The 18,990-nt window shown below is 36.1% G+C and overlaps 1 protein-coding gene across 19 annotated transcripts in view; it reads right to left on the bottom strand.

Annotated features, from left to right (window-relative positions):
• The window catches only part of PARD3 (par-3 family cell polarity regulator), a 518,486-nt gene that overhangs the window by 239,251 nt on the left and 260,245 nt on the right, over positions 1–18,990 (bottom strand). For 13 of the 19 annotated variants that reach the window (XM_046679514.1, XM_046679509.1, XM_046679512.1 and 10 more), the window contains 5 exons: positions 12,423–12,548; positions 10,892–11,283; positions 6,315–6,454; positions 3,732–3,860; positions 1,405–1,443 (listed from right to left, as the gene is read on the bottom strand). In XM_046679514.1, the coding sequence (XP_046535470.1) occupies positions 1,405–1,443; positions 3,732–3,860; positions 6,315–6,454; positions 10,892–11,283; positions 12,423–12,548 (826 nt within the window). The remainder of the gene's footprint in view (positions 1–1,404; positions 1,444–3,731; positions 3,861–6,314; positions 6,455–10,891; positions 11,284–12,422; positions 12,549–18,990) is intronic. The other 6 variants (XM_046679504.1, XM_046679519.1, XM_046679518.1 and 3 more) reach the window with 1 other exon arrangement.

The following is an 18,990-nucleotide window of genomic DNA, read 5'->3' as shown; positions in this document are numbered from 1 at the left end:
GTCTATTCCTGTAACAATACCGCGTTAAGTATTTTAGCTTACTGTACATTTTGCCATCATTAGTCTATTAAAACAATGTAAATCAATCTTGTGCCCCAATTTATTCTTTTAGAACCAATTTGTCCAATTTCCTCTCACCTCTCAACCTACCCCCACCACACACACACACACACACAAATACCATTTGACTTGATTGATTTGATTTGATTTGATTAGTGATCACTGACATATTGATTTTATAAATAAAATATTAAGGCTATAAATTTTCCACAACCCATGCTTATGAATGTGTAATAGTCCCAAGGTTGTTTACTGAGTTTCCTCTGATGTCTGATTTGTCATCCATTTTTATAATTATGGAATATTTAACAATAACATTTTGTTTATTAGGTTCAAAGTTGTCTGTTTATGAACGTGTAAAAGCAAATCAACTCTGTTAATTATGTTATTCAAATCCTTTATATTATTGCTTTTTTGGCTACTGAATATAACAATTTTTGGAAAAAATGTATTAGCATCACCTACTGTGGACGTGGTTTTGTTGAATTTTCTTTCTACTTACAAAAAACAATGATATATTTTGATAGTACGTTGTTTGATGTAACAAAGATCCTGACCATTAGGATTTCCACTGGATGACAGTATGTGTCAACATAAGACACGCTCTCCTCCCGCCCATCCAGTGCATCCGCGCTAAGACGATGCTCTCAGAGAGTGAGTGGGCGTTCCTTACTTTCAGCATGTTCTGTTGCCTGCTGGATTGCCAGTCTGTATTAGGACTTGTCTTCTAAACAGGAGACAACTATTTTTGCATTTTAATCTAAGCTTTGAGCACTTCCTTTCATTAAGAGAAATTACCCCCTTTAATATGCTATAATAACTTACAATAAATAAAATACTTATAACTATAAGCTATTGTGGCAACTAATATGTTTAACCTAATTATCGACATATCGTTTTATTTTTCCTGCTTATGACACGCTTTTTCCTGCTCTTTCAGCCCTCCCTATTTCTTCTATGCCTGAATCAAGTTTTCTTTTTTATTTTTTTCACTTTGTAGCCACTTATCATACAGCATTTCACAACTCATGAAGTCCTTTACATATATGTCAAACTACTATGCTCAACAATTTTTGGTTCCTCTAATCCTGCAGGTGTACAGAAAACTTCTCTAACGTCTCTCTCTTTTTTATCCCTGCCTGACCAAAAATAATTATGAAATAGTCTCCATTTGGGGTAGCAGCAATAAGTCACCTTAAGACCACCTCAGAATTTAATAAACCTATCTAGCATCTATCATGAGCCAGGAAAAGGGAGGACAAGAAACTTCATATTTGATTAGTAAGACGTTAGTTCATTGATCTTTCCAACATCTCTGCATCCTGCAAAAGACAAAGCTCTTACCGTTTCTTTTGGAATCTGCATCTGGCTTGGCTCTGCATTCTAGAAGAATTGAAGAGAAACATAAATACAGACTGACCAAAGCCATCGTCAACACACAGGGACACAAAGCTTTACTTTAAAGGAATTGTTTTGGTTCTTAAAGTCCACAAAATATATAGAGGGTGATTATGTTCTGGCTGATGTATTACTCTGTCTTCCAAACCTTCACTGATGTGACCACATTGCCTTCCGTCTGTGTGGGGGTGCGTTTTAAGAAATGTTTCAAGATATAGATTTCTGCTTGCTCACTCACAGTACATCATGAACGTATTATATGGAGGAAAACAAATCTCACCAAACCACTATCCTATTCATGGCACTGCTTCTAATTTTGTTTTTTAATTTTCCCACTAAATCTAAGTTATAAAGTACATTATAATTTGATAGCTAGACCAGATAATAACAGTCTGAACCACAAGCACTATAGTATTCACAGGCTATAATTGTGATATTTTTTTCATATGTTATAGGGTTGTGTTAATTACATAGGTACTTATAAGGTTGATTTCTTAAAAAGCACATATTGATAAATGTATTTTGTCTTAGACACAGAATTTAAACACAGACATCCCAAACAGAGGAAAGGAGTTTCGTTAATTGAATTCAAAGATCATTTTAAATGCCCTCCTTTAAGTTTTCAGAATTTTATCCTTTTAAATCTTGAAAAGCAGCTGCAACGTGAATAATAATAGACTGACGGCCTACTGGCTCAGGCCTTAATGAAAAGCTCACAAGCAATAAATTAAACCACCAAGAAAAAAAAAGTAGGCAGCAGAAGGGAAAAACAGAAGCCTGGAAGATCAAAATTGGACAAGAAGAACCTGAATAACCTTAAGGTGGCTATATGTTGGCACTAACTCTGGGAAAGGCTGCTGAAAAGCACTCTTTAAGCTCTGGCAATCTAATAATGCCAACTATCACCCAGGCTCAGATACAGGAGGGAGAATTAAAGCTTCATCAGATAACATGTAAAGCTCAGGATTTTTTTTTAAGTGCTCATTTACAATTTAATAGAGACATCTCCACATTTAGGATCAGGTGGCATTTTAAACACAAAATTGGATAACAGTGGGGGGAAAATGGGAAACTGAATTTAAATGGAGAAATAATGCATTAAACATTTTAAAATAGAAATAAAGAAGTTTTTATAATTTTCTGAAATCTACTTAAAACACAAGTGTTCACTTTTCAACTTTATTGCAATCTGAAATTTCCACGACATCACAGTAAATTTTACATCTGTGTGTAACCAAGGGATGGGATATTCCTGTGACTAAAGTTTATCTGGTTTATAATAAAAGGAAAATTTTATTAACCATGACATATCTGTACTTGAGGTATTAGCCTAAGAGAATTAGGGCTATATGAGAAATTTGGAACTGTGCCCCTAAAGCCTTGCCACTCTGGTATCTACAGATTAATTGCTGTTTAGATAAAGCTAACAGCTAGCTAAAAGAGATGCCAAATGTTCTAAAATGACCCAACTAGAATCTGTTTTGAAATATTTAAAATACCACTTGTACTTGAAGTAAAACAATTTTTTCACCACATTAAAAGATAAAGGTGATTCCTCCCATTATGCTGTTTTAACATATAAATGAAATCCAGTATTTTTGCAGAAAAACATTCAGAACTATGTACATTTAATATACATATTTGATTCACACCAATACCCCTATTTAATAGTTAGACATACATATAAAGAGTAAAATAGATAGTTTGCAAATAAATGCCTTTTCATTTCATATATGTCATTCCAAATAATGTGTAAGTCAGTAATTAGTGGCCTTTGGGCTTATTGTCATTTAGGTCCTTTTATTTTCAATAGTAATATTTAACTAAGGTGCTCCTTTTCACACAACAGTAAGCAAGCATGTTTATTGACTTAGCTCCATGCACTGTGAAAATCTGAAGCATGAAAATTTGTCATATGTAGTGGAGAAGATGGCAGGCTTTCAACAACAGCCTTTGAAGTGACAGTTATGAAACAATCGACGTCGCTGTACTCAATCCGTCCATCTGAAAGCCTTCAGTAATAATCATTTGCTGCCCTAGAAAACATCCCTGCCATCTGATTTAAATACCCCTACACTCAAAATTGTGGATGTCTCTTTCTAAAGCTGAGGGAATATGAGAAAACAATGCTCGTATTAAGTTACAGCTGAAAGATATATAAAATATAGAAAGTGCTTGGAGACTGTCTCAATAAACATTGGCCATCAGGTCGCTAGCCCAGACCCGTGGCTCATGTGCATCAGAAATCTTTCATCTGCTCTAAATGTACACACCAGTTCCCTTGGGTGGAAGGCGTCTTCTTGGCGAAAGACCAGAAGGCTCACAGTTCCTTCCATCTTGGTGCTTCTCAACAGGGAAACAACCTCCTCTTGGGATTGGCCTGCAATATCTACTCCATTTACCTAAAAGAAATAAAAAGTTTTCAGCTACAATCCTATGCAAACAGATAACACAAGGAAAGACACATATTCTGGGACTGATCATGCCTGCTGCGGAACACAACTCATTTCACGGTAAATTCTGCTATGATCTGGTAACCATAGGCTATTGTGGCTAATAAAGAAACACAGACCAGAAATCTAGAAGTAAGATAGAGAGTAGTAAATCTTTTAGTGTTCATCAATAAACCAAAAGCTCAGCCACCAGAGCACTAACAAGCAATGAGGAATAAATAAATACATCGAAAATGTCGTTAACACAAAACTGCCTGGCTTTGAACTGAGCTATCTTGATAGCCTTGTGTATCATAGGTTTTCTTCTACCAAAATAAAAAGGTGTTGCTTTTATAGGGAGTAGTAGAAACACACTAAAATATTTTGGGATAAATATTTTAACTTTCAATGAGTTATTACTGAAAATTATGAGGATAACTTTTTATCCCTGAAAGGCAAACATTAAAAAAGAATCTTTACAAAATAATAATAATATTTTTGGAAGGGTAACAATATTTTACCTCAATATTGTTCAATATTAAAAGAGAATTCTACCAGAAAAAAAAGAGATTTGAAACAACCAATACCTAGGGAATCTCATTATTTTTATATTATAGGAAGTATAATAACAATCAGAAAGCATTATGTATTTAACAGAAATGAGGATGGAAATTTCTTTCAAAAAGTATTCTATATTATTCTCTTCAGACAAAAATAATATTTTGTCCAAGGGAAGTAAATATATTATTTACATTACAATATCAAAATTTTCCTGTAGTTAAAATATGTTTTGGAACCTTCCTCCCTCTGCTAAAAATCATCTTAGTTAGCTCAATATACTACTATTATGGAATTGCAGGAAATAGGTAAGTAATAACAAGTTCAAAGAAAGCAAAAAATCTGTAGATAAAAAAATTGAGTCACTTAATATTTTTTAATGTATGCTACCAAACATCTAGGTACTCAAAAAAAACCTCTCACAGAATTATTGATACTGTATAGAGAAAAACTAGAGATACTAGAAAGTTAGGTTTAAAACATGCAAAAATAGAGTTTCAGTTTTAAGAGAAAGCAAATAGCTATGGAAAATGAAGCCTAAGTCTGAAGAAATACAGGTTGCAGGCCCTTCCCATTGCTCAACAAGAAAAACAGGAGCTTTGCGATGTGTGGAAAGTACGAAACTATGACGCGATGAAAGACAAGACTCAAAAATAAAGTGATCATCTTCCGAAAAAAAGAAAAAGCGAGCGACACAGGGAGGGAGGAGGAGAAGCCGAGCGGGGACAAGAGGATATTTTTTTGGACTTGGAGGCGAAGAGGACTCGACTGCAGTCGCAGCTGAAACTCTCACTAAACAAAGCAAGCCCCAACTGCAGGCGCGGACCAAAACGACGAACTGTGACCCCCGAGGACGAGGGCCCTTTCTGCAAACAACTCCCTAAATATAATCTGTACTCAAACCTCTCCTTTTTCAGCCTCTATCGGTGACCCTTTAAAAACTGATGTCACACAAACAAGACAAAAAGGACAGGAGTCATATTTACGAAATCTAAGCCCAAAATGTAGACGTGGAAAAAAAATCTGGAAGCTATTCCTTTGCTCCATTGCTTCATACAAAATCTTCAGGAGAGTGTGATCTGGAGAGTTCAAAACTACATATGAAACGACCAGGACAGAAATAAGGCCATGTCATAAAAATTTACTTTAAGATTAGTATTTGAATACTAGTTAACAAGCAGGAAATACAGTATCTGCTGATAAGAATACAGACTACATTTTCTGCAGAAAATACTAAGAAAAACAGCTACTAAAGGATACTTATTCTGTCTTTCTCCATTTTATTCCTATACATATAAACACTCACACAAACAGAATTCTGTACATGTATGCACGTCAAAGACAGCCTCAAAGACCAATGAACAGAAACTCATGAGATACAGTAAGGAAATTTTGCAAAACTATTTCTCTTTCTTTCTGACATTGACTTTTATGTCTGAATTCATTCTCCACGCTGCCATTTCAACATTTCCTTGTTCCTCTCATCAAGACTCACTGTTTTCATTCATTTTGTTTGTCTTTCTTCCAATTACAAAGGAGATAACATTTCTACATTACCACAGATAAATTTAAAGCCATCTAAAAATATAACCTAATGGACACTGTACTTACATAATGACAAATGTTATGTTATCTCATAAACCAAATGTCTGAGTAACTAAAAGTTCATGAGCAATCTCAATGAAAAGATATTTCTCACCAAATAACATGAAAAATATAAAAGTAGTAGTACATTGTTTTGTGATGCATACTTCTGCCAAAACATATAATTCAATTTCATATTTTATGCAAACATTAAAAGAAATGACCCTTGAAACTGGAACTTATCAGCAATTATGGAACTTCTGACTTCGAGAAGTCACTCACCTCTATAAGTCTATCTCCTGCCTTCAGTCTGCCATCTTGTATGGCAGCCCCTCTTGGGAGGATGTTTTTCACATAAATTGGAGCTGAGCCACCTATCGTTACATCTCGGGAAGTGATGCTGAATCCCAAGCCTTCTGTACCTAAATATACATCAGAAAAAAATAAATAAATAAAATATTGAATTTTACAGGTATATCATACATAAAGGATTTTTTTATTATTCTTTACCTCAACTTGACATTTTACAAATTTCACAATAGCCTACAATTCTTTTAATACTTTAAAATTTGTACCAGATTTTTCAAAACAGACTAAATTACAGAAGTTTAAATGGTTTATATATGAAAATTCATTAATCTAAGAAGAAATGGCAATCTACTCAAAGACACACATTAAAGTTAGTATATAAATAAGCCTGCTAAAAGTTTTTAAATTGGTCTAAATCTTTGATTATGAAAATAAATTTAATTTCTCTACATGAAAAACAAACAACTTCTGTTAAAACTCATAGTACCTCAAATATCAAGCATTATTGGGCAATAAAGGCATCCAGATCTGAAGGGTAGGAGTGGAGCAAGACGAATGTTCAAGGGAGATGGAAACAAAATAGCAAAAGGAGAAATTTTTGTAGATACAGATAACAGAACCTCTCCAATTACAATTACTCACAGCAATTTACCGACAGGATGAACCATATTATCTTCGCCTACTTCTCTTCTAATTCACCTAAATCCTACCACGTACATTTCTCAAAAAAAAAAAAAAAAGGGTAAATCACCGGGTGAAGTACCCATCTCAGATCACGGCTACGAAGTCTGAGGATCATCGTATTATGTTTAAAGTTACTGAAATTAATTAGGCATTTTTAAATTACTGTGCCGGTTGGTATAATTTAATTCTTGGTTCTTTGGCAGCTTTCTTGACAGGGACTCACATAAGCTCAATTCAGTTTAGAGAGAGGGTTACAAGTCACTAGAAGTCAAATGAAATTAGCCAAAATGTGCCAAGAAAAAATGTGAAGATAACGACAAACACCTGACTAACCGAAAAATTTTTAAAATACTTCAAATCATGATTAATTTCGACAAGAGTTTTTTAAAAAGTTATTTCTTAAGGTATTAGGTTCTATTTCAGTTAAAATGATATTAGGACAAATACTTGCCTATTACAAGAAGAACAAAGAGATTTATAACAGTGAAAAATCTATAGAAGAATACACTAATTTGATGCAACACTCAATACAAAACCATAATCAAAAGCACATATCTATAAGTACACAAACAAATATGGGCAAATCCAGATGAATGCAAACATAGGTTAAAGAAGAAACATAGAGGAGAAACGAAAAAAGCAATAATTATACTTGTAACAAAACCTACTCTAAATACTCTCAAGTTCACACAAAACATTCATTTACTTAAGGTCTGAAGTCACTTTAATGTGCCTGGACTGTTAATTTCTTAAGTCTTCTGTGCTGAAGACGTGAATGGCATGTTGTCTATATGAAATTTTCCTAATTATTCTGCTGGGACTTTTCCATATGTCTCTGTGCTTTCATGAAGCTCTAATGACTTGCAATAACATTTATTAAGAAAGAATGCTAAATTATTCTCCTCTTGCAATATTAATTTGTATGAACTACAAAGACTGACTGTTATGTGAACCTCAATACTATTAAAATATCAGCAATAACCCCTAAATCTGTAAGCTAAAAGTTCAGGCAATGACCTTTAAAAGAAAGATAAATAGATATCAATTTTCATTTAGCAAAGCCAACAAAACATTTTGCACTGACTGAAACAGATTACTGACCTTCTCCTCTGACTTTATTAGAAAGCTAATTTCTTTAAAAGAGCAGGGTATTTGAGAATGCCAAAAAGGCAATAAATATTAAGAAATCATAATTATGGAAGCAAGTACACAGGGGCTATTCTATTTTGTCATGTCATATGTCACAGTTCCAAAATTATGCCAAAGAATCACCATGACAAAGGCTTCTCCCTTTACTACTTAGCTTTGATCTCAGTTTACAAAGAAATTCTGTCATTCAAAGCATGTCAGGGCCGGCCCCATGGCTGAGTGGTTAAGTTCCTGTGCTCCACTTCGGCGGCCCAGGGTTTCACCGGTTCGGATCCTGGGCACGGACATGGCACCACTCATCAGGCCATGCTGAGGCGGCATCCCACATGCCACAACTAGAAGGACCCACAACTGAAAATACACAACTATGTACTGGGGAGTTTCAGAGAGAAAAAGGACAAAAAAAATCAGAAAAAAAGAAAAAAAGCATGTCAGTTCACTTTGAACTGAATTTAAAGGTTAACACTGACATGTCCTACGTTTTTCATGTACTTCATAAAAATGTTAAATGTAACAATAATTGATAAAAATATTATTTGTTGGCTCCAATGAAAGCTTGTTCAATTCTCAATTATTATTATTAAAATATCTGTATTTAGTACTAATCAAAGACAATCAGCATTCATCTTCACTCTTACACTAAAAATTATTTTTTATATAAAACATTTGTAAGTATTGGCAGAATGCATAGGCAGTTTCTGCCTTGTGTCAAACATTCTCACAGTTAGTAAATTAAAATCAAGATAGATCTGTGAGCCTCTATATCATGTAGATTACTCAAGGTCAGAAAAATGTTTAAAAGAAAACCACTGTTTCTATTTTCTTATACTGATTAAACACAGTCTTTCTAAACTGGTTTGAGTAAAATGTAATCATATCTTTTTAAATGTTATTAAAATAAAATTATTTCATGTATTCAAAAGAAAGATTCTTTTAATGGCAAACAAAATTTCATTTCATTAAAAAAGTTCATATTTATCATAAGTTGTTAAAATATAATAATTGTGTGGAAAAAACTGTAATTAACTAAACAAATATGCCTGTTATCAGTGTAAAAGGACAAAGATATTTATAAATTAATATCTTTACGACAATAACCAGGTAAAATAGTTCACCTTTGTTGAGAGATCCCCAGCAAAATTTTATTTTTTATACAACTCTATTTGTGGTTTATGATATGGTTTTGCTTAAAACCTAGGGCCTGCATTTGAGTAGAGAAAAATGAAGGAGGAGGATCTGGTATTTTCCTCATTTAGGGAATTAACAGAGCTCACAGGGGTTTCTGCTGATATGACTCTGTATTTGTAAGGGGTTTCAAAAGAAGAGACAAGCTGTCAACTCCTGCTCATGTCAACCAAGTATTTGGAGCTTAAAAGCCAGTAACCAGAAATAAGGAATTTGTGGTTCACATAAAGTTCAATGAAAGACTATGATTTAGAAAGGAAATAGCAGTCTCTGAGTTTACAACCTTGTAAACCCTACCCCAAAATGGAAAGAAGAATGGTCTAAATGTCAGGAGATGGAAAATGTTCTACTAAGAATCTGCTGCCAGAAGCCATGTGACTTGAGGAAATCACCCAACCTCTCTTGGATTCGTTTCCATCTAACTGCAGGAGTTGGTGGAGCTCATAAAAAGAGAAATATTCTTTATAATGACACCATTTTGAAAGACAGGACTTTAAAATATATCAAAAGGCTCAACTAAAATGGGTGATTAACAGGGAAAGTGTGTCTCAGTGCCTGGAGGGGACGGTGGCTGGAAATCGGAAAGTCAAGTTTGTCAGCCTGCTCTGAGTTGTGGGGAAGTGCAAAGTAGAAAACCATGCTTCCTGTACACAAGAATCCACAGTCTACAGGAAGTGGGCACTTAAATAAATAAATAGTTATAACAGTATGTGATAAAGAGTCAGCAAGGCCCATTACAATTTCCATTGTCACCTTAATAAAGGGAAACAATGTTGGGGCCAGCCCAGTGGCACAGTGGTTAAGTTGACATTCTGCGTCGGCAGCCCAGGATTTGCCGGTTCAGATCCCGCTTGTGAAGCCATGCTGTGGCAGGCATCCCACATATAAAGTAGAAGAAGATGGCCATGGATGTTAGCTCAGGGCCAGTCTTCCTCAGCAAAAAGAAGAGGATTGGCAGCAGATGTTAGCTCAGGGCTAACCTTCCTCAAAAAGAAGAGAAAAGAAAAAAGAAAGGAAAGCAATGGAATACTCCAGGAAAGCAGGAGACAAGGACACAAAGGCCTAGCTTCTCCGCATTCTACCGCAAACCACGGCGAGCTTCTCACAAGTCAGTCACTTCCCGTCACCAACGTGGCGGGGCTGCAGTGGAGGACCACTGAGGTCTTCCAGGGCTGTGTGCAGACATCAGGGAGAGCGACCAAAACAGTCAGGTCCTCACTGTTGTCTGGGGCTGATAATAACCTCCTGAAACCACTTTCCTTCATTGGCAAAAACTTTACTGCAGCTGTCACTACAAGCTTCTTCGCATAAACTTATTTTTTAAAGCCTTATTCTCTGAACTTTTACATTTAATTTTTATGTAGCAAAATGAACCTGAAAAGCATAAAAAATATAATTGTAAATACTTTCTTTTAAAAAAAGTCGTTATGTCAGTTCTTTCACATGATAATGGGGTAAAACCTAGGGTGCTTTGGGTTAGTTGGTTGACTTTTAAAATGATTTCCATACAACAAACACAAGCTGGGTCGTACCTTTCTTAAGCTGGATAGTAAGCCTCTTGCCTATTTTTTTGGTGTTGTACCCACTGCTGACGCTGGTACTAAATACAGTCTGTGGTGCTGGGGCCGGAGCTGAGGGCGGTTTCCCGGGCGGGTGCGTGCTGTGAGGTAGCAGGCGGGGGTGGGGGTCTGCCTGATCGGCCGGGTGGGCCGGGCGGGCCGGGCGCGGTGCTCTCTGCAGCGCCTGCAGCCCTGCGCTGTTCGCACTCCTGTTGTCGGCGTACTGGCTGTCCGGGCTGAAGCGGCTGCAAGAGTAAGTGTTCTCACTTTGGGAGAGTTGTTCATACTGCTCTTTCTTTGCTGCAGGGACCACATGGAACCAAATGATGGGTGTACGCATGGCTTGGCGAAACATATGCTGTGCTCTGGGTTTGAGAAAGAGTGGAAAATTAGCAAATTAAGACTGGCAGACTAGAAGATATTATGAGCTTAATTAAGTATACTAATTAAGCAACTAGAACTGACAGACTTTGTTGAAACTAAGAAACAAAATTCTAGTAACCCATTCATCAATCAAGTTTGCAAGCTCTGATGTAAGCATAGCTGTCTCTCCAAATATAAATTTCTCATTCTCTAAATCAAAATGACAAAATTATCCACAACTACAGATAAAACATTGTGCCCTCAACTGTAAGTCCCTAAATAGTTTTAAGCACAACAGAAGCATTACAATTTCAATATTAATAGAAATTAAACACAACCGTCTCTCTACAAGATTATCTAATAGAACTTTTAAAAATCATAGAATATTTCCTTACAGGTGATCATTTGAGTTTTTGAAGAAATAAATATACTTATAAATATACTTAGAAAACTATAGAAAGCAACTATCCATTATTTATCAGCAAAATTAATTCAGTCTGTGTATGCAAAAATCTCAAGAACCCCAAGGTGTCCTCAATGACTCCAAATGTGAAGTGAGAATCGTCAGCCCCAGTGCCCTTCCACGACCAGCCTGAGAGGCTACCCACCTCGTGCCGACTCCTGAGCCAGGTCTTACCCCAAGTCCTTATGATTTCTGCTCGCTCTTCCCTTGTTTTATAGTAACTGGACACCTTTTATCTTTCTAATTGAATAAGGACTTGAATCAGGATAAAGAAAATCTGAGGGGACCACAACATTGTGGTTCAAAGGATTTTGTATTTGCTTATTTGTATTCAGACATTATGAGCAACAAAGTCAGAAATGTGAGTTAAAGTATAATAAAGACTAGCAACCTGGTGAATTTTCCAAAAAGTGAGAAAAAAGTAAAATTGCGAAGCCTAAATTGGGCCCATAATATTTTAAGAAGTGCTCCATCAGTCAGAGGGCTTTCTGAAATCCAGTCTAATGGTAGCAATTACCTGGAGTTTGATTAAATTTTTAAAAGCTAGATAATGGCAGAAAATACTCCTCTTCGGTGTAAAGACAGAGATTACAGACACGTTGTTTGAAGCATTTCGATCGACTGCACTCTATCAGCCTGAAACACGAAAAAATGGCCGTGCAACCAGCACACACTTACTGTTCAAATCTTCTATTTCGAAGGTCACCATCATTAATCCTGACAATGCAATCATTCTCATGAAAAAGGTTTTCTTGTTCAGCTTTACCACCTTTCTCCAATCGTTTTACTAATAACCCCAGGGTTCTGGAACATTAAGAATGCAAATCATTACACATGTAATATTTCCACCATGCACAATGCCCTACTGCTTTAATGCTGGCATTATATTTACAAAGACTTCCTAATAAAGGAGTGCATTAAATCATTATTAATATATTTTAGAATAACACCAACACAAAAACCACAAGAGTATAAACGACGTGTAGAAATGGATCCTTTCAATAAATATAAGAACTCTTTTCTGGCTTGTCAGTCTTATGCTTCTGAAACAAACCGTATACTTCTCTCTATGCTTAAAACTGCTTCAAGCAGAGCTCGCCTGACGGTTCAGTGGATATCGCAGTGCGGAGCAGGGAAGAGCAGGTTTTCGTGAACAGCTCTGGCTGTTTTCTGTGTTAAGCCAGCTGGTACGCTGCTGACGGCAACGCTTATTTTTCCATGAAAGCAAAGGTGACGGAGAAAGGTTAACCTTAGCGCATTGTGCGTGTGAGGAGGAAAACAGGAGAGAGTGCACAAGGACAAGAGTCTCCATTCTTGGCATGTGCATTTCATAGTGCCTGACATTCTGAATTTCAAAACTCAGGAGGTCTCCCAAAAGTAAGTAATTAGTTGCCATTACTTCCATTTGAAGAAAAATAGGAGGATGCCAGTGACAGGCTCGAACAAAGCCGGTCACCATTCATCTCTTCCATGTGTACTCAAACCTCAGGTTTAAAGGAAAGCCGGAACAAACTTTTAGAGACCAATACAGAGGGGAAAAAAGTAAAAATGACTAGTGTACTTGGCCTCGAACACTAACTTCTTGACTGACAGGAAGGGCATTCTACATACCCGGGGACAGAGAGCAAACACTTTATATGGTCGCAGCGTAAGGAAGAGGAATCTTTACCTAGTTCTGATGCCATGGTTCACTAGATAGTTAGCACAAAATCTATAGCATGATCATGGGAAAATTTTTATGAACTCATTTTTGGCTTGTCCAAAGCTGGCATTTTCTTTCATAATCCTAATATTTGGAGACAAAAAATGCCCAAATAGATACTAGAATTTAGAATCCTGCATAAATTAAAGTTGAAGATACCATAATTTCCAGTAGCCTATACAAATATATTTTCCAATAGAATACAATTTGCAGTAGCCTACATACCCTTTCTAGGAGAAAGATATCCAAATAGAAAGCTTTCTCTTCTAAACTTTTACAATAATTGTTACCTGTTCCATGGCCATTTCTCTCACTCCCTGGTATTGTTACTCATACACACACCTTATCTCTACTATCACATTGGATGCTCCTGGAAGAGAGAGACAATGGGATTCGCAATACGCGCCCAAGAACTTCGCTAGTAGTAAGGTCTTGATCAATGACGACTGAATGAATGGATGACTGAGTCTAGCTGAGGCAAACAAGTCTCATATTTCTAACAAGCCTTTTTGCAAAATAGAAGACAAGCAAAACGAAATTTAGATGCAGATCCTTTCTTTCATGATGGTCTCATTTATACCAAGTATATGATTGAACTGAAATGAATTGAATTGAAGCAAAGGGCCTTTTTCGCTTGCTACTTTGCAGTTTAACCCTGTTTCTTTCATGAATGTTTTTGAGTCGTTAACTTCATTCTAATTTTTATTATTAAATATAGTAAAGAGGCATTGTGTTTTACTAGGGTCAAGTCTATCAACTTGCAAGAATAATAAGGGGAGATAATATTTAAATTGCCTTTTGCAATTTTACCATTTGAGGATTAGCATCTACTAGAGTAAGAGTCTAAAAACCTTCGTGACTGATGAAAATAATATTACATGGGTAATTTTTAGTTATTCACTACCATATATTGGAACTAAATAAACATAAAAATCCCCTCGGCTCAAAGGTAAGAATAAAGGACAGTGACCGAGCTGCATGAGCAACTTTACTGTCTGAGTCCATATTTGGAAGGAAGCGATTCCATAATACGCCACACCAACAATTGAGTTATTGTTCCCAGGTCATCATGCCCACAATCTATCTCCCTACGTTTCCCAACGGTTTAAGTTTGCTTCTGTGTGCAATTGAACAAAGTGTTCTATCAGAGGAATCAAATTATTAAGATATATCTATGACTCTGTTGAATGGGACAAAGTAATTTGAGAAATCAAATTAAATCACAGTTATTGATGATACAGGAAATAGGAGAAGACCTTCGGCCACTTCACCATCACAGCCGCCATGTAAAGGAGCAGCTTGAAGGAAACAGTGACTCAGCCACTCCCAGGCAATCATAGCTAATCATACATGTGGCGCCACACCTGTGGGGAAAAGCCACCTCCACAGACCAAGAACGCTTTGTTGAAGTGTGTGCATTCAAGTCCCTGTAGCAAAACTCTGTCCTACCAAGAGTCACTCCAGTTAATTAATTAGTTTTTAATCAGTGAAATCATGAGCAATTTCTCAATACAGTTACAACATTTCTGCAATCTAACTAATAATTGTGTTTCCATGTATTCTGTAATATTGTGTGTATTCTAAAATAGCCCACAGAATATCTTTAGAGTAATATATATATATATAGTTTATGTTTAATGGAAATTACTTAGCAGCTAACTAGTATTGATAATTTGTTTAAATTTATAAATTTATTCCTGACAGACTCTTTCAGTATTTATGACAGTTTAAAATAATATAACTTGGAAATCTATAATTTAATTCTATAAGTGGCATTGATACTTTTCAGATGAATAGCTCTATGGATTTATATTCATCTATATAATCATTTTTCTTTTTTAAAATCTACCTTTTCTTTTTTCCTAGGAATCACTCTAGAATAATAATCTAAAGTGAAAAAGCATGACATGCTTCATTTATTGAATGGCATGTCTTTCTGAATAAGCCTTTATATACGGCCAAAAGCATCAGTAATCCTAACGTATAGTAAAAATGTTACAAATTATAAATAAATACACTATTGCATTTATATTAAATATAACAGAAGTTTATTAAATGACGCTTTTAGAATCCAACCATTGTTAAAATAGTCGCAAAAATCTCAGAACCCTTTTTCTCAGCGCTAGAGACTGGAGAACTGTTGCGGGGGGCGGGGGGGGGGGGCAGTGGCGGCGTGAAGGAGGCGCAGAAGAGGAAAAAATTCACCCTGAGTGACACGGCAAGTGATCAGGGAATCAGTGGAACAGACTGAATTACAGAGAAGTTAGTAGCCTGCTGATTTCTAAGTACTTGACCACACTATTAGAATCATTCTCTCAAAAAGAATGGATTAATTTAAAAGCAAAGTGGTACATTCTGCAAAATTATCTCATCTGCTTCACTAGGTGAAAATGATTACAAAAGGAATGGGAATGAACTATCAAAAACATTTCACTAGAAAATTGAACTGATAAGATAACAGCTAGGCTGAGGATGAAAAGTACCCTCTGAAGGGAAATCAACGGGAAGTAATAACAGATCCTTTCATCTTCTTGAAAAATGCGCGGGTGCAAGCAGATATTTCCATACCTCCACTTTCAATTTGTAGGCATCTCAAATAGCACGATTAAAAACAAATTTTAGCTATATATTTTGCAAATTCAACCAGCAACTAGAATTTGTTCTAAAGTAATAAAGAATTGGCTACCTATGGTGTGGTGGGTCCCGTAACAATTTTATTGAGAAAATAATTGAAGCTAATACAGTTCAGAACATTGTGGCGTGTCAATGTGCTGGAACAGAGAATGGCTGTTCTTCTTAGCACTTAGCACCAAAATCCTTTATTAGGGGCACCCTTTTCCATTAGAAGAAGAAACCACTTTGCAAAAAGTAAAAGAGAGGAGAGAGGGAAGAGAGAAGCTGGGGTGAGCTCTGCTTGGAGGAACAGCCCAGAAGCAGAACCACCCCAGACTGGCTGCGCTGACAGACACAGGGGAAAAGACTTGGTGCATTTATCAATGTGGCAGGGCCGTTTCATGAAGACACATCTGTAAGGGTTAGGGGTATATGAAACAGAACCTCCTTCACCTTCTGTACGAATCTAAGGCAAACCCTACTGAGCACATGTGCCTTTGGAGCAAATGGACTTTTTCCTAGTAAATCTGAAACATCCCCAAACATACTCCTCTTCCACTGTTTCCTAGACCTTTTACAAAATTTGGGAGGGAAAATACTATGTCCACTATGTACAAATCTCACTTCTGAGTAATTTTCCTAAAATAAAAACTGTGTGAATACACATATATTTCTTTTAAGCCTTTCCTCATGGCTTTTGAACAATGTTTCTTGCCCAAAAAAGGCTGGGGGGGGGGGGGGCAAAGAAGAAGAATACAGTCACAGAAAGTAAGCCATGAAATGCTGCATCTTTGTACATGATTTTGGATGCATAATTAGAAATTTAGCTGCTTAGATTATATTAAGGACTGCACCACTACATTTTTACAAGGTTCATTAGCCTAATTACACACTTAATTAAAACAAACTCAGACACACATGTTAACATTTTCACTTCTAAGTATAAATTACAACCAATGATAAAACTGAAAATTAAGTAACAAATGTTTTATTGACATCTAAATTGGCTGAGCAAGTCTGAGTTTTGGTTTGATAATGTAAACTCCCACAACTGCCACCCAGCTGTATGGAAATGATCATAGTTCATCTTAATAAAAGTTGACACAGTATAAACACCACAACCGTAATGAAGGCAGAGCAGAATGAGCAGAATGGGATCCCATCAAGAAGACCTCTCACCTCGCCAAGTAATGACCATGAAGGGCCAGCGTCACCTACATTTGATCCCTGAGGACCACAGCCACCGTCACTGTGGGCACTAGCAGAAGAGAGTTAAAGGAATTCCAAGTTAAAATAAAATCTCAATTCTTTTTTTATCTTTAATGGATGACATGAAGTAGACCAAAACAAAGTAAGTAAAAATAGAGAATTCTTCCAGACTAGGGCAGAAATGACAGGAATCATACTAATACATTTAAAGAAGCAAGATTTATCTAAATGTAAAATACAACTTTTCTCTCCAAAACAAATGCATTTATATGGTCGTTTATTAGAACAAACAAGTCTGAAGCTGAGAATGCAAAATTGAAAACTTTCAGACAAAAGGCTACAGATTCAGTAAATAAAGTTAAATTGTCTTTTTTCAAAAGCAATTAAAAGTACTCAAAGTTCAAGAGCATATTTATTCTTTTAAAAGTGATATTCAATTTTAAAAGTCTACAGTGAACTGAAATATACAACCCTCCAATTTAGCTATTCCTAACCCCAAGCCAGTTCCACGAAATTCAAATTGGCTGTAATTCCTCATTAACATATGCACTCAACTAACGAAACAAGGGCGGACAGAGATTCTTACATTTACGATATAACAGTAAATTCTTATCTCAGATTCATGATATAAGAGACAAGTGATCATGTGCCACTACTAGATAGACTCATCAGCACCTCCGCAGACAACCAGAACACCAAGCAACACGGAGGGAATTATAAGGCACAACAGGAAGACAAGTGGAAGACAAAAAGTCATTCTTATTAGCTACCACCGCCAACTACCTCGCTAAACGTATTTTACATGTATTTTATAATGACACGTATTTTCTTACTTAAGCCATACAAAGTCATAAGAGTGTTGCATCCCTCAGACGTGAAGACTGAGGCTAAGGAAAGCTAACTGGCCCAGGCCACACTTACCAAAAACACAGAGCCGGGTTCTGTCCCCAGTACCTCTGGCCTCAGAACCTGAGCTGCTCCCAACAAGTCCTCTGCCAAGAACACGAAGACTCAGCACGTGGCCGAGTCAGTGACTGAACGACACGGAGAGGCCATACAACATTCTAACTAGAGATTCTGGAAGGAAAATGGACCTTTGGTTTTGATGTGCTATGGGGAAAAGTGAGAAAGTCTAGGTTAGATGAACTAAGGGTTATAACTAACAACAACTATAACCGTATACATCTTAGTAAGAGAAGCCAAGCTCAGATTTTGACTGAATAAGTAAGTAGATGAATACGTTACTTCTCAAGACTTTCCAAAGATGCTTGCTAACTACTCCTGTTGACAGAATAAAGACTTCATAAAAGGTTTAGTTTTTGAGGAAAATTATTCAATATGTGCATCGACGATGCAGAAAACAAACATATTTCAATCATTTTCTACATTGATCTGATCACAGGAATATGTATTTTCCAATAGAATCACTTTTATTTCAACTCAAAAACCTTAAACATTATAAAATATTTTTTTAATTTTAGGTATCTGATTTTTTTTAACGGTGGAATTTATGGACAGTAATGTAAGTAAGAAAAGAGTCAAGGGGAAAAAATCATGAAAAGAAACTTTAACACAGCAATTGAAAAAGCTTGGTGTTGACCCTTCACCTGATAATATTAAATTGAAGATAAAAGGTTGAAAAAATCATTTGGGATAACAATCAGAATTAATCAGACAAATCAAATGACTGTACATCTGTAAAAAGGAAGGTGAGAAGCATTT

This window comes from Equus quagga, chromosome 12 (genome assembly GCF_021613505.1).
Source record: "Equus quagga isolate Etosha38 chromosome 12, UCLA_HA_Equagga_1.0, whole genome shotgun sequence".
Classification (NCBI taxonomy): Eukaryota; Metazoa; Chordata; class Mammalia; order Perissodactyla; family Equidae; genus Equus; species Equus quagga.
Note: the sequence above shows the minus strand (reverse complement) of the source record. Positions and strands in the feature narration are given on the sequence as shown.